Source organism: Agelaius phoeniceus, chromosome 11, assembly GCF_051311805.1.
Source record: "Agelaius phoeniceus isolate bAgePho1 chromosome 11, bAgePho1.hap1, whole genome shotgun sequence".
NCBI classification, from domain to species: domain Eukaryota; kingdom Metazoa; phylum Chordata; class Aves; order Passeriformes; family Icteridae; genus Agelaius; species Agelaius phoeniceus.
Window position 1 is genome coordinate 22,820,846 of NC_135275.1, and position 26,504 is coordinate 22,847,349.

The 26,504-nt window shown below is 54.2% G+C and overlaps 1 protein-coding gene across 2 annotated transcripts in view; it reads right to left on the reverse strand.

Moving 5' to 3' along the window:
• SRGAP3 (SLIT-ROBO Rho GTPase activating protein 3) overlaps nt 1-26,504 on the reverse strand; it is a 73,799-nt gene that overhangs the window by 32,889 nt on the left and 14,406 nt on the right. For both annotated transcript variants that reach the window (XM_054640002.2, XM_054640001.2), the window contains exons 2-3: nt 9,065-9,257; nt 5,202-5,364 (exon numbers count right to left, since the gene is read on the reverse strand). In XM_054640002.2, coding sequence (XP_054495977.1) covers nt 5,202-5,364; nt 9,065-9,257 — 356 coding nt within the window. The remainder of the gene's footprint in view (nt 1-5,201; nt 5,365-9,064; nt 9,258-26,504) is intronic.

Genomic DNA, 26,504 nt, shown 5'->3' on the forward strand with positions numbered 1-26,504 from the left:
CCCAGCACCAGCATCCCAGGTTTACAATTCCCTTGGCCATGACCCAGCCCCCAGCTCCTCCTCAGTAGCTCATTTTCACTATTCTGACCCGAGTGAACCAAAGCATCTCTGAAAAAGGACATTACAAAATAGCTACACCACAGTTATATAATAAAGTTTCCAGTTTCACAACAGCAGCAGCCAAAGTTCAGCCAGCTGAGGAGACACTCCGTGCCAGTGAGGAACTCCTGGCATCCTCCTGTCTGCTGAAATGCCATTATCAGGCTGTGTTTTCCCTTTCCTTGCCAGGCAGGATGAGGCAGATGCAGTTGCCAGCCTCGTAGAGCATGGACACAGCCCTTCATGGAGAGGCCCCAGCATGGGGAGCTGCCCAACACTGGAGCCTGGCTGCAGATCCAACAGCTCCTGCTGCAGCCCAGCAGCTGGAGGTGCTGGGATGTGCTCACTCTGCCTTCCTGCCTGCCTGAAATTACACCACAAATCTCTCCGTGGAATCTTCTTGGCTAGGAAACACTTATTATAGCTTGAAGATGTGTTTAAACTAAGTATAGACACCCCCTCCTCCCTCCCCTAAACCAAACCAAAACAAAACTGAGCAGTTTCTCCCAGATTTCCTCAAATAACTCCAGGAAGTTTTGTGCACGTGGGCAGGGAAAACAACATTCCACCAGTCTGGGTGATGAGAGAAGCCCTCGACATGGAAATGTCCTCTAATTCCAGTCAATGGGATAACCTACAGACTTTGAAAGTTTAATCTAGATTATCAGAAGTTAGGCTTAAAGCAAAGCCTGAAGCAAGGAGTCCAAAGGGTGACAGTCCCACCCAGTAACCACAGTGTGTCTGTGAGTTGGTGCAGGGCACCTGGGACAGCCCCATCCTCAGAGGCCTGACTGAGCACTCTGCTCCCATGGGTACCAGGATGATGCCAGTGACCACAAGGTTGGACCTCAGTGGAGGCCCACGGCCACCAGGAACCCATCTGCACTGGAGCCCAGGCCCTGTCCCCTGCCCACCAACACTGATGGTCATCACTGCTCCCAAAAATCTCACTGGGGCCTCATTCACAGCAGAGCTGTGACAGATTGCATCCCCCCAGACACAGCCCAAAGAGGTCTGGGGACCTCCTCACCCTCTACAGCTCCTGACAGGAAGGTGCAGCCCGGTGGGGGCCAAGTTCTGCTCCAGAGAACAGGGGACAGGACAAGAGAAAACAGCCTCAAGTTGTACCAGGGAAGTTTGGGTTGAACACTTGGAACAAATTTCTTCTCCATTCCTGGAGGAATTTTAAAGCTGTGTGGACGTGGCACTTGGGGACATGGGTTAGTGGTGGCCTTGGCAGTCCTGGGGGAAGGGTTGGGCTCCATGGCCTCAGACAGCTTTTCCAACCCAAACCATCCTGTGATTCTATGTGAGTTATTGCAGCCAAGGTCTCCAGCCAGGGGCTTGGAGCCACAGCCTGCAGGAGTCACACGCAGCCTGCAGCCACCCCTGCTGCCAGGAGCAGGCCCCAAGCCAAGGCTTCCCAAAGGCCTGGGAGCACAGGACAGGCTGGTGGCAGAAGCTGTGGCCCAGCTGGGCTGCAGCTCTGCCTCTGCCCCGGATTTCCTGCACCGTGCAGGGCAAGGCCGCAGAGCTGTAATTTTCAACCCAATTTTAGACTCTGAAATAGAGCAACACAAACAGGCTCGGTTGTTGCTCCATGAGCTACACCTGCACAGGCAGCCACAGGTGGGGAGCACAGTCAAAGAGCCAATTGCTTCCAGACACTAACCCAACACCTGGCCCCTGCTGCAAAGGGTCTGCAGCACTGCTGGGAGACCCCCAGCATCCAAGAGGGCAGTGAGGATGAGTGAGGATGAGTGAGGATGTGCAGCCTCTTCCAAGCTGAAGGACTTGCCTGTCCTCCAAGCCTGCTGCCTTCCCTTTCTCCAGTGGAGAAATTTTATTTGTGTACTTACAGAAGACAACACCAAAACATCATTCCACTTCCTGGGACCATCCACAAAACCCGAACTACAATTTAGGTGCTTCCTTTATGCTTCATATTCCTCCTAAAACCCACAGATGCTCACTGAGACAGCAATGGCTTCAAGTTAGCAATTTATTAAAACTCCTGCCATGCTGACAAAGCCTGGGGCAGCAGCAGCATGGATGACTGGCAGTGGACATCCAAGACAAAGACAAGAGCTCCCATCCAGACACTGCTTCTTCATCCAACCTCCATCCAGGACAAAGCAGCACGGGTAATTAAATACACTGTCACAGCACATAATTAAATCCCACACCGGGGAATAAGCCAGCACCCTTATTTTGGACATAGCAATGCTCTGTCTCAAACATGTAATTTCCTGTATCCCATACCTGGAAGAAGCATCATACTTCCTTCCTTCTGCACAGCAGGTTAGAGTGCAGCAAACATCTCCCTGGCAATGGGTGCCTCACCCTGGGTTTGAGTGTGCCAGGACACCTGGGTGGGGAGGGACAAACTGCCTGGTTCAGGGACAGGAGGACACTGGGGTGGAGAGGGACAAACTGCCTGGTTCAGGGACAGGAGGACACTGGGTGGAGAGGGACAAACTGCTCAGGGACAGGAGGACACTGGGGTGGGGAGGGACAAACTGCCTGGTTCAGGGACAGGAGGACACCTGGGTGGAGAGGGAAAAACTGCCTGGTTCAGGGACAGGAGGACACTGGGGTGGAGAGGGACAAACTGCTCAGGGACAGGAGGACACTGGGGTGGAGAGGGACAAACTGCCTGGTTCAGAGACAGGAGGACACTGGGGTGGACAGGGACAAACTGCCTGGTTCAGGGACAGGAGGACACTGGGTGGGGAGGGACAAACTGCCTGGTTCAGGGACAGGAGGACACTGGGTGGAGAGGGACAAACTGCCTGGTTCAGGGACAGGAGGACACTGGGTGGAGAGGGACAAACTGCACTGCCCGGTTCAGTGACTGTGACCCTGCCTGTGCCAGGCTCAGCCAGGGAAGCCGAGGGAGCAGCAGCTCAGCACCCACATCTCTCCAGGCAGATTACCACGTGCTGAGCTCCTTAGTTATGCTCACCCTGTAGCCCTGAGCCCTCCCCACCCTTCCCAGGACTGCTGGCATTTACATAATGAGTGCAGGAAACACAAAACCTCCTGGCTCCTCGTGTCCCCGCAGCGTGTCACAGGCCATTAATAAACTCTAGATGGGAAGAATTAAAAGTGACATTTCTGGAAAAAAATGTTACTCTAATTTACCATCAAAGAGCAATCTCCAGCACACCCAGCAGCTGAGCCACGACTGCTTTAACCCTTCTGCAGCCAGGTTATCTGCCAGCAGCCTCGCACAGCCTGGCCCCTTGGAGGGTTTTACCCACCACACTCAAATCCAGACTGGGCACCACAGTGAAAGCTCCCTCCTCTGAGCAGCTTCATATGCTGCAAGGCTGGACCTTCAGGACCCATTTACCAGCATGCTCCTGTTTCCACAGGGGTGCCCCAGGTTCCCACTGAGCACTGCTGTGAAGTGGAAGTGCAGCCTCAGATCCCTTCAGACAAGGTATGCCATAGGCTGAGAAAAATAAATAACCTGAATATGCCCAAAAGTGGCAGCCTCCCTGTCCACATGAAAGGCAAATGTTGACACAAAGTAAGTCTTTTCCCTGATTTAGCTGGACCTTATTTCCAGGGACAGGTAAGTCCAAGGAACAAGCCCAGTGAAATCACAGATGCCCACAGCTGTAAAGGCTCCTCTGGATGCAAAGCAGGTGCTGGCTCTGGCAGGCTGCAGAGGGAGTCACCCACCTCTCCTGGAGGAGATGGAGGAGGGACAAACAAGGAGCAACCATTTCTATCAAATTTAAGTGTTGAGCCTTAGAAGTTGAAATTTAAGTTCAAAAATAAGGGCAGATGGAAGAACACCAAAACCAAAGAAATAATTCTGCTGAATGGATGAAATTCTTCACCATCCTGTCCTGACTGAGGATTGACATACAACAGGAAAACACTCAAAACATTCAATATATGTCCTTGTTTGCAAGCTGGCTGTGTTTCCAAACAAGACACACCATCCCCAGACATGGGCAGGGAAAGCAGAAGCATAGTTTAAATATAAATCTCAAAAACCAGTTCAGAGCAAAATGCAAATGGGAGGAACATTTTGAGATAGAACTGGACTAACTGACATCTACCAAGTACCTCCATTTCTGGAGGGCAGGAGAACAGGAAAAGGGATGAAATCCCATATCAAATCAGCCAACACAAACCTGACCTTGCAGTTTAATTTCTAGGTCAGATCTATAAACTAGAGGAAACTGGCCATAAAAATATCACATGAAATTTATTCTCCAGTCAGGCTGAAATTTCCAGATAAGCCCTGATTATGAGCCTTCTCCTGCTGGAGAGGCAGGTGCCCTGTGGCTCACCCTGCTCCCTCACTACAGTCCTCTGATGGAAACAAGGCCACAGAGCCTACCCTCTGCTGGGACTCTTCATGCTCTTACCACACCCCACACCTTCAATGAACAGCTCTGGTCCACCTGACTGTGTGATTCTCAGAAGTCTCTGATGCTCCTTTTTAATTTGGTTATCATTAATAATTCTGTATCATCAGCAGATTTTGTCATCTTACTGTTCAGGCTTTTTCCAAATAATTTCTTAGGAACTGCACTGGAACTCTCCTTCCCTTTTTTCCTGCCTTTTAACTAATCATTAATCCAGAAAAGAACCCCTCTCTACTCTTCAACAGCTCCTCAGGAATTTCAGCTAAGTCCCTTTTCCAGAGAAGGCCCTAATGACATGATCTCTGGCTCCTGGGAATACCTCCCCTGAATTTCTGAGGCATGACTCTTGCCCTCAGGAAGCACAGTGACTCCTTTCTTGTGCTGCCTCATGGCTGTCATCCTGCTCCTGGGCAAGGTTCCACCCAACAAGCCTGTTCTGACCTGTTCTCTGAAGCCCTCCAAAGAGTCTGGAAAAAAAGTCAGCCTGTTTCCACCTCTCACTTCTCTGGGACTGACACTTTGAGCACCAGGTCACACCTCACACTCCAGACTTGACAGGTCTAGATCTCAGTTCCTTTCAAACTCTAGGATAAATACTACCTGGAACGACTTTGGTGATAGTCCCTTGCAAGATTTGCTCTGCAACATTGATGACAATTCTATTTTAGACTAAAAGCCAGGATGGATGCTCATGAAGCAAGGCTGCCCAGTCACCTTTTTGAAGAGCCTGATGACATCCTCACTGATCTGGGACAGCCGCACGATGACATTGTTCATGAAGATGTCGTTCAGGGTGGCGTGGTCCCGGCTCTCCCGACGCGTCTGCGTCAGAACCAGGTACCAGCAGTTCACAGGGGACAGGAGGTGCTGATCTTTCCTAGAGAATCGTGGAAAAGAAAAATCAAAAAGGCCAGGTGAACATGTCAAAAAGGCACACATTTTCAAATGAACACTGTGGGCACATCGCCTCCCTCCCTCCCCTGCACACAGCCACTGGGATTCAGGGCATGATCTCCCCTTCCAGCTGCACCAGCGCTGCCACACAGGGATGTCCAGTGCACACAAGCACCTGTACCACAGCCGGCCCCCAGCCAGCCCCTTCCCAAACTGGGCTCTGGAAGATGGCACAGGAGAAGAGACATCCCTGCAAAGGGAGAGAGCTTTGCTCTATGAATACAGCTGTCACTGCTGCAGAAGGGCCCTTTGCCCCCACTGCACTGTGCTGGCTTTAGGGCACTGAAAAGTGCTCACCAAAGGGTTCTGCCTCCAACGTTAGCTCAGAGTGTCTGTGCACAACATGAACACACCCAGGTACGCTGTGGGGGACAGCGTGGAGACTGCAGACCCTGTGCATGCACACACAGACAGAACAACTGCCTGCAGACAGCAGGACGAGCCCTGGCCCTGGAGCACCACGATGGCCAGAGCCAGGGCTGGGCACAGCCCGCTGCACACGGCTGCACAGGGACAAAGCAGCACTGCAGGGACGTGAATCCTGAGAGTCACAGCCTCATCACAGTAATGACACACATGAGCAGCTGGGGAAGTGCTGCAGATGGGCCTGCTAAGGGCAGGTACCAGCAGTCTGGACGATAAAAATGTATGAAGGGAGTCTCTGGACATGGAATGGACAGTGAGGACTCAGCAGGAGAGAGCACTGAAATCAAGCTGACCCAACTAACACCACCAACACCAGCACTTGTGCCCAGGTCCTTTAGAACAGTGGAGAACCACTTGTCACCTGTGGACACTGCACAGCAGCAGCTTCTGGAATTGTAAGCAATGCAAAGTCCCAATACTGCTCTGAGCTAATGGGTGAGGGCAGACACCCCCTGAGCCTCTGTGGGCTCCACCTCTGAACCAGAGCTCCTTCAATTCCTTGGTGCACAGCGCAGCACCCAGCACCACACAACCAACATGCAACAGCCAGATGCCAGAAGGACAGAGAGGATCTGAACAGCAACTCATCATCAGCAGAGCTTGGCATAAGACAGCAGTAAAGCCTCACACCAGAGAGACCGAGTAAACAGATTAAATGGGATTTAGTAATATGGAATAAATAGGATTTAGTAATGTAACAGCAAAAATCACTGCTCTTGCAGCTGAAACAGGAAAAAAATCACGAGGGGTTAGAGGAAGAAACTCTCTGTGAAGAGCCTGGGGCTGGTGAGGAGAAGGGCAGCAAGCAGGCAAAGCCCAGGCTCTCTCTGAAAGGCACTGAACAGCAGCTGCAGCCTTTGGCCACTGACTGAACGACATGAGCTTCATCCGGAACAAAGGGCACAATTCCAGCTGAGAGACTTTCACAGACACCACTGGCAGAAACTGAGACAGGGACAAACACTGTGGCCCAGGGAGGCAAAGGTGGAAAGCTCGGGTCAGGTGCTGCAAGGAGAGCAGCCAGGACCAGCACCTGGCTCCACGCTGCCGGTGCCACACGGTCCCAGGGCACAGGTTGTGCCGGGCACACAGACTGCAGGGCACAGGGCACACAGCCTGAGGGCACTGGGCACACAGCCTGCAGGGCACTGGGCACACAGCCTGATGGGCACTGGGGACACAGACTGCAGGGCACAGGGCACTCAGCCTGCAGGGCACTGGGCACACAGCCTGATGGGCACTGGGGACACAGACTGCAGGGCACAGGGCACACAGCCTGCCAGGCAAAGGGCACACAGCCTGCCAGGGACAGGGTACACAGCCTGCCGGGCACTGGGCACACAGCCTGCAGGGCACTGGGCACACAGCCTGATGGGCACTGGGGACACAGACTGCAGGGCACTGGGCACACAGCCTGCAGGGTACCAGGCACACAGCCTGAGGGCACTGGGCACACAGCCTGCAGGGCACGGGGCACACAGCCTGCAGGGCACTGGGCACACAGCCTGCCAGGGACAGGGCACACAGCCTGCAGGGCACTGGGCACACAGCCTGCTGGGCACTGGGTACACAGCCTGCAGGGCACTGGGCACACAGCCTGATGGGCACTGGGCACACAGCCTGATGGGCACTGGGCACACAGCCTGCCAGGGACAGGGCACACAGCCTGCCAGGGACAGGGCACACAGCCTGCCGGGCACTGGGCACACAGCCTGCAGGGCACTGGGCACACAGCCTGCAGGGCACACATCCTGCTGGGCACACAGCTCCTGTCGGACACTGGGCACACAGCCTGCTGGGCACAGATTGTGCTGGGCACACAGCCTGCCGGGCACTGGGCACACAGCCTGCCGGGCACACAGCTCCTGTTGGGCACTGGGCACACAGCCTGCAGGGCACACAGCCTGTCGGGTACTGGGCACACATCCTGCTGGGCACTGGGCACACAGCTCCTGTTGGGCACTGGGCACACAGCCTGCCGGGCACTGGGCACACAGCTCCTGCAGGGCACTGGGCACACAGCTCCTGCCGGGCTCAGCTCTGCCGGGCACTGGGCACACAGCTCCTGCCGGGCTCAGCTCTGCCGGGCACTGGGCACACAGCCTGCCGGGCACACAGCCTGTCGGGTACTGGGCACACATCCTGCCAGGCACTGGGCACACATCCTGACAGGCACAGCTCCTGCGCTGCCCATGCTGCCCAGTGAGACCCTGCACCCTGACACTGCCAGGAGAGCCAGCTGTGGCAGGGGACACAACAACCCACAGCAGCTGCCAACCCCAGCACGAGCACCAAGCGTGGCCCCACAGAGCCCAGCTGGGTCCCTCTGGCCTGGCACACATGGGGAGCAGGGAGCAGCCCCCAGCTGCAAGAGGCAGTGGCCTCCACAGGGCCTTGAGGTCACCAGCCAGCAGAATGGCACAAGCCAGTATCCTCAACACAGAGCAGTCGCCTCCAAAATGAAATTCTGAGTCAAGGTTGTTTTCCTTTCTATTTTCTTCAGATATTTTCTGGTTTAGCCAAGCTCACAAGTGTGGTTAAAGTGAAAAGAAGCTGCTTTTGAAAACACATATTTACATATTCATGGATTTCACAATTGCATCACTGGTTTGATTCTCACACAATCCCAGGACTCAGTTCATATTTCCTATTTCAAAGCTTTGTTTCACAATATTTCCACTAAGGATCTGCCTCCCTCCAACACCATACGGCTAAGCACAGAAAAAGCACATACTTTATTGCAAATAAAGTGCAGTAAATTCCATTTCCAGAAACTGCTTCCAACCCTGAGCCTGCCAGTGAGCCGGCATGAAACACCCAGCACCTGGATAGCTGGTGACTGGGCTACACACAAAAACCAGGATTATGGACCAGGCCCAGCCCTATTTGCACAATCAAATCAGTGGCTGAATTCAAGACCCTTCAAAAAATCAAGGGGTTTGACTCCTTCCTAGTCCCCAGTTCCTATTTTATTGTGTTGCTCTGGAAGTGCTCAGTAAGTGCAATTCAGGCAGCACAGGTCAGTGATGCTGTGGTGCAAGTCCTGGACAGACAAACGTCCAGTTCCTTCTGTGAGCCACGCAGGGATGAGACAGACGAGGCTGACGTGACTCCATTCTGCTTTAGGAGCACGAGGCCGCAGGCCAGCCCCCGGTGCCCCTTGCTCTGCACCAGTCTGCCCTGGGAACAGCACTCACTTGAACTGGTGCTCCCTGGAGCTGCGGATCTTGGAGGAGAAGCGCTCGGCCAGCTTCTCCAGGCTGCGGGAGTACTCCAGCTCGATCTCGGCCTTCCTGCGGAAGAACTCCTGCAGGTCCTGCAGCAGCTGCAGCCGCGACTCCGACTGCTGCTCCAGGCATTTGAACTGCTCCACCAGCTGCGTTCGGATCTCTGCAGGCACAGGACAGGAGAGGAACAAAGACGTCAGCTACAGACACTGGCCGGGAAGGTTCTCCTCCCTTGTCCCAGAGCAAACAGCACAGCTCTGCCGGAGCTCCCTCCAAGCCCTGGGTGAATTCTGGCCTCAATAACCACAGGATCTGCTTCCCAAGAGACAGCAGAACAGTGCCATCGACCAGCCTCACATTAAACCTTATTCTTTGTCAAAATAAACAGTCTTACAACACTGAGACCAACCTCAGAGCTTTCAACTGCCTTTTGAAACCAGAAAAGCATACTTCTATCTATCTGGTACTACCTGAAATCACACACTATTCTCATGTAAACTAAGGTTTTATTTCTTGATAAATGTCCATGTGAATACCTTCAATATAGCCAGCACTGACCTTAAGGAAGCTGGCACTGCCATGCACCTGTCTCTCACCCCATCCCCCTGCACTGCCAGGTTTAACAACAAATCCAACCCAGCTTTGGCTCAAAGGCTTAAAAAGTCTTTCACACCCTCCAAATCCCAGCTCAAAACCACCAAAGGTTTCATCTGTTCCGTGTTTATTTGCTTTCCCCAGAGGACCTTCAGACACCAGGACAGACACACTGCAGTCCCCTGTGACCTTCCCCAAGTGGGCTCAGCAGCACTGGAGGTGCCTGTGGAGCGTGGGACGGGCTCCTTGGGCAGCTGGTGTCCCCGGCAGCACCTGGGTCCCTGCTGCATCCTGTAGGAACAGGCACTGCAGGAACAGCTGGGCTCCAGTGCTGGCCCTGCCTGGCGCTGCCAGAACCCAGCCCCTCGGCTGCAAATAACCAATGCTGATCCCAGCAAGGCAGGCAGGGAGGGAGAGCTGCTCACGGGCACAGACAGACCCCTGGCCCTGCCTGGCGCTGCCAGAACCCAGCCCCTCGGCTGCAAATCACCAATGCTGATCCCAGCAAGGCAGGCAGGGAGGGAGAGCTGCTCATGGGCACAGACAGACCCCTGGCCCTGCCTGGCGCTGCCAGAACCCAGCCCCTCGGCTGCAAATAACCAATACTGATCCCAGCAAGGCAGGCAGGGAGGGAGAGCTGCTCATGGGCACAGAGAGACCCCTGGCCCTGCCTAGCACTGCCAGAACCCAGCCCCTCGGCTGCAAATAACCAATACTGATCCCAGCAAGGCAGGCAGGGAGGGAGAGCTGCTCACGGGCACAGCCAGACCCCTGGCCCTGCCTGCAAGAGAAGCAACACAGCACCTGTGGCACAGGATGCGATGGAAATACACCTCCCCAACTCTTCCCAACCCTGGGCAGGGTTTCTGCAGCTCTGTGAAGTGCACCTGGCCAGGAGCCCGTGCAGGAGCTGCTCACTCTCCCTGGAGCAGCAGCTGAGCTCTGCCTGGAGGGTGTGTGCAGAACTGAAGGGAGAGGCAAAATGAGACTAGACCATAGGAAAATCTATTCAAACTGAGAACAATTGGGCTGAGCTGGCTGCAGGGGCAGCTGCACGGCAGAGGGATCAGAGGAGCTGGAATGGCAGGGGTCAGCTGATGGAAGGGGTCCTTGTGCTGCCCCCCTGTTCCCAGAGCCCTCGGGGACAGGGGAGAGCAGCCCCAGCTCCCCAGCACCACTCAGCCCTGGCAGAAGGCAGGTGGGCACAGCTGAGGGCAGGCAGCTCCTGCACGTGCTCACCTTGAGACCCTTCACTCCTCCCCTCATGTGCCCAGACCAGCCACGGCACTTGTGGCCATTTTAGTCCACCTACAGAAACAGCCTCTTGAATGCTCCTAACAGCTGTACCAGCAATCCACGACACACAGGATGTCCTTTGCCTTCCCTAAGGTTTGTAAGGTCTGTTTTTCTCACTTTGCTCACCTGACACCGGTGAGAAGCCAAGGGCCCAGCAGAGGAGGACGGGTGAGGCAGAGCAGGGATGCTCAGCACAGCTGCTGCCTCTGCCCAGACAGGGCTTTCCTGGCACTCTGGGCATCTGCTGCACATGGACATACAGACATCAGCCCTCACTCACAGCAAGCTGCAGAAGCTCCAGAATGAAGGACAATCCCACTCCACTGGGAATGCTAGAGATACCTTCAAAAGTTAAATTCTCTGCTAAAAGAATGCAGGAAAGGATGCCAAATTGCAAACAAGGTCTCACAAGAACTGGTCTTTATTCTCTCTGTTTCCAGTTTGCTGGAACCCAGCTCTCTCTGTCCCTGGCACACTTTGACCTTTGTCAACAGAATTTCTTTGTTTTTCCAATGCCTGTAACGTGTTGATTTGACACTTCTGTTTCCTTGCAGGAGTTCAGCCAGGTCAGTGCCAGCCCAGCACACAGAGGCAAAGGACAGGCCCTGTGGGCAGAGGGAGCTGCCAGCTGTGTCCCTAAAGCCACCAAGTGACAAACCATCACACCAACAGTGGAGATGGGCACTGACCCCAGGGGCTGCTGCTGCATGCTAAACGGGAAGGGTTTGTGTAGAAAACAAAGTGCAAAGCTGCTGGCATCAGCAATGCAAAGACAGATGTGGTAGCAGAGAGAAGGACATTGCTCAGTGCTCCAAGGGTCCCTGACAGTCAGCACTCCGGGGCAGCCCCGACAGCTCCTGCACTGCTTGCAGCCATGCTACATCCATCCTGTCCCTTGGGGGATTCACAGGCCTGCAATTCCAACCTTCAACCAGCTGCCAGTTATGCTTTCCACATAATAGATGGTAGATAATCTTCTCTTCAGCACCAAACCCCAAAATTTTACCTGTGGCTCCTCAGCTGGCATCAGCCACCATGGAAGCCAGCCCCAGCAGAAGGACAGCAGGATACCCTGCAGAGCTCATGAACAGGCAACACACGGGAAGTTCAGCAGGGGCTATTAAATAAACCCAATTCTCCACAGGCAAACAGTGGAAAATCCTGGGCAGTTAAGACTTGCAAAGGTCGGAGCCTAAACTGACCCAGGGGAGGCAGGGGAGCCAGGAGAGCCTGCAGGGTGGGCTTGGGGCGGCTGCAGCCCGCACAGCCTGCCCCAGCAGCTGCGGACCAGAGCCCGCTCCTGCTCCTCCAGGGGATGGGGCTTGGCACAGCACCCCCGAGCCGCGCTCTGGCTGCTCAGACAGGGCCAGACAAAGGCGGAGGTTTCTCCAGCAACGGGCTGGGCCAAGGCAGCCGGAGCTGCGCCCCTCCCGTGCCCGCGGCACCAAGCCCGGCACGGAGCTCGGGCCACCCCGGCACAAAGCCCGGCACGGAGCTCGGGCCACCCCGGCACAAAGCCCGGCACGGAGCTCGGGCCACCCCGGCCCAAAGCCCGGCACGGAGCTCGGGCCACCCCGGCCCAAAGCCCGGCACGGAGCTCCAGCCACCCCCGGCACCAAGCCCGGCACGGAGCTCGGGCCACCCCGGCCCAAAGCCCGGCACGGAGCTCCAGCCACCCCCGGCACCAAGCCCGGCACGGAGCTCCGGCCACCCCGGCCCAAAGCCCGGCACGGAGCTCGGGCCACCCCCGGCCCAAAGCCCGGCACGGAGCTCCGGCCACCCCCGGCCCAAAGCCCGGCACGGAGCTCCGGCCACCCCGGCCCAAAGCCCGGCACGGAGCTGGGGTGCAGCCCGCCCAGCCCGGCACAAAGCCCCGCACGGAGCTGGGGCGCAGCCCGCCCAGCCCGGCACAAAGCCCCGCACGGAGCTGGGGTGCAGCCCGCCCACCCCGCTGCTCCACCGCCCCGAATTATCCCAATCATCCATCCAGGAGAACTGCGCTGTCACGGATCCTCCCGCCGGGCAGCCTGAGACAGCCGCTCCTCTAACATATGCCTCACCCCACTGATTTGTGACAAGTGAGAAAATATGCTTGGCAACAAAAGCCATTATTTTCTCACAACTGGGATTAGACCCAATAGTTCATTGCAAATATAGCACAGCAAGCTGGACTCAGGGAGGATCCAATTCTTATACAAATACAGAACACACTAACAAGGCCATTTGACTCTCAATAGTTTTTATGTCACATTCAGAGTATCCATGTGCTGCTTTCCCTAGAAGTCCAGCCCTCTCCATAACAGAAATGCCTTGGGTGCATTTTCCAGCGCTTTGTCACCCCGTGTGTGACCAGCACACGCGGTTTCCCCGGGGAGAGCCCTCACGCACACTCGGAGCTGATGCAGCTCCTGGATCACTGTGGAGCACCAGCCAGTGTTCGTTCCAGCAGGAGCGGCCCAGCTGCGGGCAGTGAAGCCAGCACAGCGCCGGAGCCATGCCCAGGAGCCAGGCTCAGTCCGGGCTGGATCCCAGGCTGGCAGGGCATTTTTCAGAGCCCACACGTGTCCCTGGGGTGCCCCTGCTGCCGGCACCTCGGGCACTGCCTTCCCTGCACAGCAGCTCCGGGGCTGGAGCAGCAGCAGAGGGATGCACGGGATGGGCTGCCACAGGAGAGGCTTTGTCAGGCCCCAGCAGTGACAGCACTGAGCCCCACAGCCACGGAGCTGCAGGCCCTCAGCCTGGAGCATCCGCAGACAAATGCCAGGGGTGCCCTCATCACTACTGTGGAGCAGCCGGAGGGGACCGGCACGGAAAGCAAACAGCCCAAAGCTGCCCAAGCCTCCCCTCTCCTTCCTTCCGTGCGATTAGTAACATCACTGCCTAGACAAAGACAAGAGATACGGCTCCTGGTAAAACAAAGAACAAGACAAGCCTTTTATCTGAAACGAGTGCTCCCGGTTAAAAAAAAAAAAAAAAAAAAAAAAAAAAAAGAGAAAGGAAACCACTTCTCTCCAGTATGAAAACAACTCCTCTGGCAGTGGCATTTCTCAGGTATTTTCATGTGTGTCTGTAATCCCCAGCCCGTGCCGCAGCCCTTTGTGGGCACAGCCCCAGTTTTCCCTCGTACCCACATCAGGGCTTGCTGGGCTGTGAGGCAACAGCTTCATCTGCAACCACTCCGAAGGGAAGTGAAAGTGTAAGATAGCCTATCTTGAACCCAGGGACTTCTTCCCTCCTGGGAAACCCCTGCCCTGGAGCAGCCCCTCGTTTAATGCAAAGGGCAAAGGAAGATGAGAACAGCCCCTCAATGTCCAAGAACAAATACCACAGCTGATAAGGTGACAATGAAGCCTTGAAATGATTAATAATGAGCTTAGCAAGCACAAGAAGATGGTGGCAAAGCTCTGCCACCGAGGGGCACAGTACCAGCAGATCCCACACGCTGCTCCCTTCCCTCTCCTGTCCTTGCACACCATGGTGGCTGCTGCTGCCAAGGCGGTGGCATTTGTCATAGACTTTGATACTCCACATCCACAGGAGCTACTGACAGCGGATTTCCCTTAAAAACCATCTCTGAATGCAGCTCTGAAAGCAGCCAGCCTGGCTTGTGAGGAGGCAGCAGGGAACATTAAGTGTTTGGGGTGAAGAGAGCACCCAGTTCCTTCCACAGGCAGCACTGCCCACACCACAGCCCATGCTCCTGGGACACCAGGAACCAAAAACCAACCAAAGGAATCCAAACAGTGGGTACTGTTAACTTCAGCTAAGCCTCAAGGCCAAACTTCCCACAGATCAAGAGTGAGAACAGATATAATGGTGTGCGGCAATTATGTCCAATTTAAGAACAGAAACAGCACTTCAAACCACACATCATGTGTGCCAGATGGGAGGAGAGCTGGCCACAGAGTGTCCAGACCAGGCACCAATGCCAGCCACAGCTTCCCTGGCTCTGGAACAGCTGGGCAGCTGCCTCTCCAGGTTCTCTCTCATCTCCTGGACAATGCTGTGCAGGGATGCCACAGTCCTTCCTCTCTGGCACTAAGGAGAAGGCAAACCTGCTTGCAGAGGAAATCCTCACTCTCATGGGAGCTGGTTTGTTTCACTCGGCACCACCCACAGAAATAAGCCAGACTGACCCAAAGTGGTTCTTTTCCCTGCCTCTCTCTGTGAAGAGAGGCGCAAGCAGAGCTGGAGCCTGGCAGCAGGTCCTGACCCAGGTCCTTGCCAAATGCAGGGCACAGGACCAGCACAGGCACAGCTCCACACTGTGTCCCCTCCAGGGAGCACCCAAAGTTCCAGAACACCCCAGCTCTCTGCGTCACTCAATCCTGCTGTGCTTCAAGGTTCATGTCAGCAGAGAGGTCTGTGCCAGCCCACCGGGCCTGGCAGGGACACGGCACAGGGACCCCCAGGCACAGGGACACAGTATAGGGACCCCCGGCACAGGGACCCCCTGGCACAGGGACACTGCACAGGGACCCCCGGCACAGGGACCCCCAGGCACAGGGACCCCCAGGCACAGGGACCCCCGGCACAGGGACCCCCGGCACAGGGACACTGCACAGGGACCCCCGGCACAGGGACCCCCAGGCACAGGGACCCCCGGCACAGGGACCCCCCGGCACAGGGACCCCCGGCACAGGGACCCCCGGCACAGGGACCCCCGGCACAGGGACCCCCAGGCACAGGGACACTGCACAGGGACCCCCCCAAGCACAGGGACCCCCCCAGGCACAGGGACCCCCCCAGGCACAGGGACCCTGTCCCCAGCCCCAGTGAGAGGGCTGGCGTGGGGGAAGCCCCTGGCCTGGGCTGCAGCATCCTCCAGCTCCTTTTCCCACAGCCCCTGGCACCTCCACGTTTCCCTGGGAACAGAGACTCGTCCACTTGTAATTCACAGCCTGAACTGGTCACATCTGCTGCCACTTTTGTCTGACTGCGAGCAGCACCGAGGGAGTAAATCTCATTTATTGTCCCTGCACCCTGCTGTCTGGCTATGCGGCCCTGCACTCATCATGCTGATCAATGGGAAGGAGAATTTACAGGACTGAAGTTGGAGTGAGACCCCAGAAATGCTCATTAAAAAAGACTCGGAGGAGGCTGGGGTTGGTTTTGTTTGTTTGGGGTTTGAATTTGGGTTTGTTTGTTTGTTTTGGGGTTTTCGGTGTTACATTAGAGAAGCCAAACTTTAGAGAGGTCCACCCCAAACCTCCAGCACTCCAAGATCCCTGGCAATCCCCTGCTTGCTGCCTGTGTCTTTTGGGGACCCCCTTGTGCCCCACAGCCAGCACTTCTGCCCAAGTGAGCTCTGTCCCCAGGAGGAGAAGGGGGAAGGCAGAACAGCTGCCTTTGCTGAGTTTGTGCCTCCTCTGGTTTTGCCTGTTAGGAACACAAGGGATGCACAAAAGCACTAAAGAGAAAGAACCAAACAGATCTTTTGTATCTGTTCATGATTTAAGAAGAGCAAAGGAAGCGTCACCAAACCAGATGGTGGCTTTTTCCCCAGAGAAAACAGCTCTTCTGCCTGCCCTCCTGCACAGGCGGCAGGAGCTCCAGACCCTCACTGCCCGCTGGGGAGGCAGGGCATGGCTGGAGAAAGGGGGGCTTTCACAGCTCAAAGCCCTGCAATGATGTAACCGGAGCTCCGGGCCGGCGGCTATTAAGATGCAAAGGAGAATGTATTCAAACTGGAAAAGAAAGAGCTGAACAAGAATGTGAATCCTGCCCTGAGCCACTGAGATGGAATAAAGGAGAAGATCATTAAACGGTTCACTTCAGCACCTCACATTCCTTAATCCAGGCATGGAAAGATTTCACAGATCATTAAGAGAGTGGCGCTTTGCAGACAGTTCCTAGAGCCAGCCCCTTGTATCTGTGCGAGTTCCCCAACCTCTGTACAGCCCTAACAGGATCAAATATTATACACACAAATCAGATCAGATTACCCGGCAGTGCCTTCTGGCCTGAAAAATCTGTGTATTCATGGATCCACTGAACCAATTCTCTTCCAGAGTAATACTTTACATGCATTAAAAACACAGGATAATTCCTTTTAAGAACTTTTCATCTCACATCTCAAAGTATCCTATAAGCCTCAACATCTTCCAGAAAGAGAGACGGATTGGATTACAACCTAATTTTACAGATAGGATAAAACAAGTCTTTCCATTGGGCATCTCTGCCATTGCTGTTTCCCACTGTGCCTTTCTGCAGTGGAGATGGGCCTGAACTTTGTTTCAAGGCCAAACTGCTCCCAGTCTGAAGGGACACAGAAAACAACAAGAAAAACAAATTCCAAAGCAGTAGACTCAAACTGAGGAACCAGTAGGAATGGGCAACTCCAACAGCAGCAGTTGCCCAATTTCTCTTATTTGTTTGATTTAATGTTCCTAAAAATATCACAGGCAGCTGGCTCCCTGGGCCCTGTACCTGGCATGGCCAGCTTCACACTGTGCCTCTGACCAAAACCTCCTGAGCACTCCTGGAGCCTGATCATGCTTCCTTTGGAGCATGTCCTCATCACCCAGAAATGCTGTTCTTCCATGTCCTCTTGGCTGACTATCTCCACTGTGCTTTTTCAATTTCAGCACAAGGACCTGGCCAAAGGCAAGAGCAGATGCTCTGCCCCTGCCTCCATCAGCACTGACCAGGAAAGCCTCAGCTGCTGCCAGGGAATCAACAGCGCTGCTTCCTTCAGAGCCTCTGCCCCAGAGAGCAGCAAAACGCCAGCCCAGGGCTGACCCTGCTCTTCCCTGCTCCTCCTTTCCAGAAAAAGCAGAGTATTGCAATAGCAAGGGAACGCTGCGCCGTGAGCAATGGAAGTGCTTCATCTGTCCCTGGATCCAGCCAGCCTGGACCTTGCACACAGGAAGCACAAACATAGGGAGGGATTCCACCTTCCCAAGAGCCAGCACAACCCTCCCCAACGGCTGCAAACGCAGCCTCAGGCAGCACCAGCAGTCTTGGGGTGTTTCAGGGTGAATAAAGACTTCAGAACCCCAGCACTGCAGTGCAGAAGGATGGATATTCACATGGATATTCACATGGATATTCACATGGATATTCAGAAGGTAACAGACGTGCAATGGAGCATCCAGCAGACTGTCGTCTCCAAAGGGCTTTCGCTACCAGGCAGGATCCAGCCCAATCCTTCACAACCTCCTCATGAATTCATCATTTACTATAGACCTGGAGCAAGTTCCAGACTGCAGACAGCTTAGCTTGAGGCTAATAATATGTTCTACATTGGGATCACTGGGTTGTGCAGCTGCCACCCACAAAGCAGAGATTATTCATTTCTTCAGTACAAAGTGATTGTGCTCCTGCCTTCTAAAGAAGGGTAAATCAGCATAAAGCATATTGTCTGCTCTCACCATCTTCCCCAGCATCCCATTTATTAGTGGGTGCAGAACCAGATGGATATAGATAAACACCAAAGAAAATACAGAAATAGCCTGGTGTAGTACAGGAGTGTTAAATTCCCACCCAGAAATAAGAAAGGGCATTAAAGGTACTTGGGCAGCTCCAGGGGAAGCGAGCCAGCAGACAAATGCAATCCATATGCACCAGTGTGCACAGCTTTTCCTGAAGCCCTATCAGGACAGAAAGGGCTCCTGCAGCTACAGCTCTGGCTAAAGTCAGCTGTCACTGCAGGTGTCCATCGCTTCCAGAAAATAATCCCTCAGATATTTCAGCTGATTTCCCTGGTATGCAGAGCAGGGCTGCTGCAGCACCGCTCCTGCAGGACTCTCCTGCCACGCTTGCCTCGTGCCACACGCATATGGAAGACAAGATATAGATGTAAACACTCCAGCATTCCTTCTGTCAAAGCACTGTTTTCTTAAAAAATCCCCTCTTTCTCTTCTGCTCCCACTCTGACATGCAGAGTTCTCCAATTCACTGAATTCACATCCCTTCATACAAGGAAAAGTACGGGGCTGAGGCACAGCCATGTTAACGATGGTCACTGAAATGAAGCAATGCATCGTCCTGGCAGGGGAGAAAATAAAGACTGGCATTTGTTGATTTATGTGAACTGTTACCGAGGGCAGACTAAGCCCTGGTCAGATCTCCCCGACATGGTCAGCCATGGCCTGGCCCAGGGCTGCTGGGTGAGGAGGCACCATGGGGTGTGCTGGGGCAGCCTGTGCCCTGTGCTGGGGCAGCCTGTGCCCCATGGGGTATCCTGAGCCAGCCTGTGCCCTGTGCTGGGGCAGCCTGTGCCCCATGGGGTATCCTGAGCCAGCCTGTGCCCTGTGCTGGGGCAGCCTGTGCCCATGGGGTGTGCTGGGGCTGCCTGTGCCCTGTGCTGGGGCAGCCTGTGCCCCATGGGGTGTGCTGGGGCAGCCTGTGCCCTGTGCTGGGGCAGCCTGTGCCCTGTGCTGGGGCAGCCTGTGCCCTGTGCTGGGGCAGCCTGTGCCCCATGGGGTGTGCTGGGCCAGCCTGTGCCCTGTGCTGAGCCAGCCTGTGCCCTGTGCTGGGGCAGCCTGTGCCCCATGGGGTGTGCTGGGCCAGCCTGTGCCCTGTGCTGGGGCAGCCTGTGCCCTGTGCTGGGGCAGCCTGTGCCCCATGGGGTGTCCTGGGGCAGCCTGTGCCCCATGGGGTGTGCTGGGCCAGCCTGTGCCCTGTGCTGAGCCAGCCTGTGCCCTGTGCTGGGGCAGCCTGTGCCCCATGGGGTGTGCTGGGCCAGCCTGTGCCCTGTGCTGGGGCAGCCTGTGCCCTGTGCTGGGGCAGCCTGTGCCCCATGGGGTGTCCTGGGGCAGCCTGTGCCCCATGGGGTGTGCTGGGCCAGCCTGTGCCCTGTGCTGGGGCAGCCTGTGCCCCATGGGGTGTCCTGGGGCAGCCTGTGCCCTGTCCTGGGGCAGCCTGTGCCCTGTCCTGGGGCAGCCTGTGCCCCATGGGGTGTGCTGGGCCAGCCTGTGCCCTGTGCTGGGGCAGCCTGTGCCCCATGGGGTGTCCTGGGGCAGCCTGTGCCCTGTCCTGGGGCAGCCTGTGCCCTGTCCTGGGGCAGCCTGTGCCCTGTGCTGGGGCAGCCTGTGCCCACGGGGTGTCCTGGGGCAGCCTGTGCCCCTGGCAGGGATGTGCTGGGCCAGCCTGTGCCCCATGGGGTATCCTGAGCCAGCCTGTGCCCTGTGCTGGGGCAGCCTGTGCCCATGGGGTGTGCTGGGCCAGCCTGTGCCCATGGGGTGTCCTGGGGCAGCCTGTGCCCTGTCCTGGGGCAGCCTGTGCCCTGTGCTGGGCCAGCCTGTGCCCCTGGCAGGGTTTGGCAGCCATGCCTGAGCTCTGGCCACAGCTGCCTCTCCTGTACAGCACTGCTGCCACACTGCCCTGCCTGCACGTGAGCCCCTGAGGCTGCAGCCTGCAGCTCAGGCCAGCAGAACTCCTGCACTGCTCACCTGCAGTGGCTCTGCTCCAGCTGGCAGCAGGAGTGCTCGCCCACACGGCCACACTGGTGCACAAAGGGGCTCCATGGGGACAAGGCTGGCCGGGCTCAGCAGACAGCCCAGTCCTTTGCATGCCACAGAGCTGCTGTCTGCCTCTCTCCTAGCTCCTTCCTGAGCAGATTGCTAATTGCTCCTGATTTTTGCTCTTCTAAAATAAGCTCAGACCGCAATCTGCATAAATGCTGCAGAAAGAGTAATGAACTGCCCGCCCACCTGAAATCCAGACTTGAGCAGAACACACAGGAGACAGAAGGATGGAAGCAGCCACCAGCAACCCTCACCATGCCACTGCCACCCCATCTGAGGACAGGGAGAGCAGGGGGGACAAGGGGACTGGTCCGAATAAAGGCATGGATTGCTACTTAAACTAAGGACTGAAAACAAAGACTAGATGGAAGCACAAGAAGCTGGATCATTCTGGCAAGCAGGGACAGCAGAGGGGAGCATGTCAGTGGGCAGAGCCCTGCAGGAGTGGAAAATTAAACCTGTCAGCCCTGGTTTCTACCATTCATTTAAAAATACATGGCTGCAGATGTCCAAGGTGCAAAAAGGAAGCAATTACATACACAAAACACAAACCTCCCCACAAATAAACATCTCATGACTTTATCACCAGATAATCTTCAATTGCAAAAGCACATCAGAACATTATTTTGCCCTTAATCTTTGTGCATTGTCAGCTGTGACCATGCCACTTCCATGCACATCCCCAACCTGCAGCATGCAGGCACTGCTCCCCTGCTTCTGTATCTCCCAAAAACACCACACAGAGACAGTGAACACAGACTTTGTTTTAAAACTCTGCTAAATTAAAGGTTTGTTTACTGTGAGCTCTCCCTCCAGGGTGCTGGGAATACAGATGCACAAGCAACAGCAGTGCTTGCTCCAGTGCAGGTGAAGTCCCTGTACACCTGCACAAGCTCCCCCTGCCACTGAAGCACAGCTCTGAGTCACCTGTTCTGGTTTTTTCTTCATCTTAGGGAGAACCTAGGAAAACCAGCCATTTAACTCTAGACTAAGCATCTGGAGAGCACCTTGTAATTACCAGTTCTGGTTCTCTTCTCTCTGACAGCTTCTCAAAACACATGTGGATCCTGGTACATCCCAGAGCCTCTCCACTCCTTTCTTCCCTGGTGGCCCCCCCAGCTGCAGCTGCTGCATCAGCTCTGTATTTATAGCCCCTCTCTGCTGACTCAGAGCTGCTCCTGGCTTATTTGGAACCTGCTTTAACTACATTTACTTTTGACAGTGTCACATTTATCACTCTCATTGTAATCTTGACACTTTGCCCTTCCAAAACTTAGAGAGAAGAGACAGAGTCCTCTGCCTCTCTGTGCGGATGGGTGGGGATGTCCAGAACTTCCTTGCCTTCCACTTTGGTTCCTTGTCCCGACTTCAGGAGCTCAGAGGGACAGAACCTGGCTAAATCTGATAGAAACACCCTGAGTCAGGCAGGAGAGCTGAGGGAACAGGGCAGCCAGCTCAGGATGCCTGCTCTGAGGCGAGGGCAGCTGAGCCCACGGGCAGCTCCTCCCCAGCCCTCCCGCGGGTATCCCTCCTTCCATCTGGCCTCAGGATGTCCATCCACACCATGCTAACATTGCCAACACCAACTCCCCCTAGCTGGAAAGAGACTACAGCAAGCAATGAGTTACAAAGGGAGAGAAGGATTTGCTACAGGCAGATATAAATACACTAAAGCACAGAGTTTAGGCAGCAGCAGCAGCGCCTTACACACATCACCATCCTTTAATGTGTTATTGTTACCTACGAGTCTGTATTCCATATGGAAGTTGTTGTACCCCAGCCCTCCCAGAATCCCCTTTTGAAATGCTGAGTTTCTCTGAGCAGAAATCTTGAACTTCCCTTGGCCCTGGGATCATCTTGAGGGGTCAATACTGTCAGGCAATTTTAGCACATTTTTAGGACAGGGTGTGACATTGGGACAGGTTTATAAAAACACATGGAACTGATGCTCCCTGAGCACTCCCTGCAGGGACTGACAGGCTCTCAACCCCCTCCAACACAGCCCCACACCTGCAGTCCCTCTGAGAACCTCCCTTTCTCTGCTTGACCTGCATGACCAGAGAACCCGCTTCTCCCAATTTGTCAGCCTAAGAGTGAAAAAGAAGAAAAATTACTTTCAAAAGTGTTTCTCTATCACTACTGCGTACAACAAAGCTCTCACTGACAGCTTGACAAAGATCTGGCAAAATGTTTCCAACTGATTTAAAAAAGTTTCAAGCACAAAGTTGTTACACAGAAACCTCACAGTTATCAAAATACGCATTGAAATGACCTTAATAACAAGTCAAGCTTAGCTAGAGAACTTAATGGTCTTGATATTTGCTTTGTCCAAGTAGCCTGTGGGCTCAGCTACTTTAAACATCGTTTCCCGAGCCTACATAATACATGTGCAATATGTTACACTTTGGGAGCCTTCCAAACACGCATTCTCTGCTCTGCTCTAGCCCTCCTGTGTTTGAAGGCATCAGCCACAATCTCAGCCCCCTAAAATGGCAGAACAGGCACAGGAGTGCAGCTGCCACCCCAGGCTGCTCCCCACACCTGTGCCTGCTCCGGGGGCAGAGCTCCCTTTGTATCTGGTATCATCTACACCCCTCTGGTGTCATTTATCCCGGGGACAGCAGCACAGAGGGGCTGCAAACAGCAGCACACAGAGGGGGCACCTCGAGCCTCTGCCTTTGGGGCCCCCATCACCACCCGCCCGCACGAACCCTCCGAAGAGTCAGAGTCCCTTGGGCTCCTCCCAGAGCCAGCCTTTCCTTCCTCTGCCCCACGTGTCATTCTCATTCTCTCCCGCACATCAATTGCCCGTTTCTGTGATCCTGAGCTCTGTTTAGCACCCTCTCTTCACTCAGCTGGATCTGAACTGGAGCCCAAACCTCCCCACCATAAAACGCCTCCTCTGTCCCTGGAGCACGCAGGTGTGTGGGCAGAGCAGAGGCAGCCTGGAAGGGCAGGGATGGGTCTGCAATCCGTGCACAGGGGCAGCAGTCAGCCTCAGACCCCTGTGCACAGCACAGTGTAACTCACACACACAGGGGACGCATTCCTCCCTGCTCCTAAACCAGCTCTGCCCACCTGGGCACAAACCAGACAAACCCACCCGCGTGAACAGCTCACCACCAACGCTCAACAGCACTTTGTGGACTAAAACCCCCATGGAACTGCACCTACTGCTGCCAAGAGGTAAGCATGGCATAGTCCAACGAATCCTGAGGTCCTAGATAGGGGCTCTCATGAGTTCAGACCCCAAAGTGAAAGAAAACATTCACAAGCTTTTTTTTTTAAAGTATTCTTTGTGATTGCTTGTCTATGCTTATCAAATAATTTATAAATCAAATGAAGTACTAAAGCACTGCTGGTAGAAAACTGTATTTTCCTCTTCTCCTTATGCTGTAAACAGATTCCTTTAGATACAAAATTTCAAACAAATAAAGGTGGCAGCATGCTGTCACTGTTCCTCACACGAATTCCTAATTTTATGATTACATCCTGCCATCAGTGCCAGGAATAAACAGAAGTCTCCAACACTGCAGTAACTGTGCTCCTCCTTTAACACAAGGCTCTGGTGGAACAAGTCCCACTCTATCACACAGATCCAGAGCGTGTCCTCATTCCAATCTGACAGCACAAAGCTGAAGCAGTGATGAACTCAGGGGCTCACTTATTTAGCCCAAAATAATGCACGTGGAATGCGGAACAGTGCATGAATGACGTGCAGCAGAATCCACAGAGCCAGCCTGAGCAGCATCCCCGTTTCATAGCTCCTGACAACACATTATTCCAGACTAATAGAACTGACACCCACCCCTCCCTGCGCACGAAGTGTGTAACCAACCCCCTGCAAACGTTCCTCAATGGAGATTTCTTCTCAGTTACTAAAATCCTGACAATGTCAGCAAAATAATCCTGGAGCTATATCTGCCACAGCTCACTAGTGTTTGTTTTCCATGCAGGAGCCATTCCTTCTGTGAGACACTCCCAATGAGGGATGACTTGTGCTCACTGCAAGCAGCCAATATTGACTGGAACCACACTGGGCTGGGGAGCTGCTCCTGCCGAGCAGCACCAGCTGATCAACGCTCGTACCAATCTGCACAGGAGCAGTTCCAGGCTCACTTGGAAAACAGAAGAATTTATCTCCCTGAATTGAGAAAACAAGGTTTTAACCACAGAAGCATCACGAAGACCAGCCCTATATATGCTCGCTGTTCTCCTCCTCCAAAACGTGTCTGACACTGCTCAGCCTGTCCTCTGACCTGAACTGAACCCTGCCTCTTCCTGCCCTTCTCGAAGGATTACTCACTCCACATCTCTGTCTACCAAGGCACTCTTATTTCATCACATCACATTTGGCTTTCAGAGCAGCATCTGTAACCCAGAGCAAAGGAACTCACTCAGTTCTTTTAAGCCACGAGTCCCACGTGACACTCGGATTTTTGCCTAGTTCAAAGTCAGAGAAGACTCACCCTGATTGAGAGAGCAACACTTCACAGCCCTGCTCAGGTGTGTGACCCTCTAAACAAGCCAAGACGTGACTGTACTGTCAAGACCTCCTCCCCTCCAAAGAAACACCCTGGCCATGAAGAAGACTCCAGGGCTCTTCCCTGTGGCTGAGGGCAGACGAGAATCTGCTGTATCCTCCGAGCTTCATGTGCTCCCTGATAATAAAAGCACTTGAGAATTTAACCCTACCTGTGCAGGGACAGGCAAGGCACCTTGGAATGCTGAAATGACCTAGTATATGGTTTTGTCTGCTTTCATGCTCATACTGTCCCCCCAAAAATGATGTTGTTTCTTTCTGAAGGGACACAGAAGTGAGACAAAGAGCATGGTAGGTAGGGAGCACATTGTGGCCTTTAGCCACAACCATCAAACTGGGTTCCAATGACTGCAGTCTGAAGGGAAAAGCTGGCAGTGTCTTGACATGGTCATTACGTAAAATGCACCCTATTTCCTCTGTGCCATATGCCTTTGATGCATTATCATTCCCACTCTTCTTGATTGCTTTTCAAAAGCCATCTAAATTAATGTGAATTGGTAAAGGGTAATTATTCTTATGAATAATCAGTGTATGCTAATAAATGCAAAAATAGAACAAAATGCTAAGTTTCACCAGCACTGACTGTTCCTGTCGATGATGGTCCCTGGTGAAGGGGACGGTGCTGACAGCAGGACAGAGGACAGCTGTGTCCTTCCTGCAGGAGCACAGTTACTCTGCTCAGCAGAGCACACAGGAGCACAGCTCCTGCTCTTTGTCTAAAGCACCATCCTGCCAAAGACTGGCTGGTCTGCTCTTAGCAAAATCCTATAGGAATCTATATTAATAAAGATACAGGATACTACAAAAAGAGAAAGAAGCTATTACCAAGAAGAAAAAGATAAAAGATATTGCCCTCCACTGATGGCTGGGCAGAGCTTGGTGCCAGCACACCCCGGGTCCCCAGGCCCCACCACTAACGGGGCCCACAGGCTGTGCCCCAGGCAAGCACCCAACCTTTATCAGCTCCATCAAACTGAACTGAATGGAGCCACACAGCACGATTTGGGGGGCCTCCACACACTCATGGCATTAAATAGCACACAAGAACAAGGAGAAATGTTTAAGCCTTCTCAGTAATGGCAGGAAACTCCAAGTGAGAACTAAGATCCTGCTCAAAATAAATGGCCATTTGGAATTCTCTGCAACTTGCATTTGCTGCCTCCTCAAAGTCACAGCATACATTCTGGCAACATGATGGGAAGTGCATTAGTGAATTACAAGAAACATTTTAAATCCAGCTAGAGACCAGCCCACCATTATTTTATTAGAGTGCTTTTTAAGAAATGTAGCTTGCAACAGCACAGTGAGTCTAAAAGGGCTATTTCCCCACCTTTGGGGGAAAAAAGACTTGCAGGACTCGGCATTTCCCCTGCTGAACTTGATGAGACTCCTGCTGCTGTGTCCCCAGGCTCTCGAGGTCCCTCTGAGCAGCAGCACGGTCCATCAGCCACGCTCAGAGCACACAGCAGCTCCCCTCCAGCTGGAGCACTGCCAGGCTGGCTGCTTG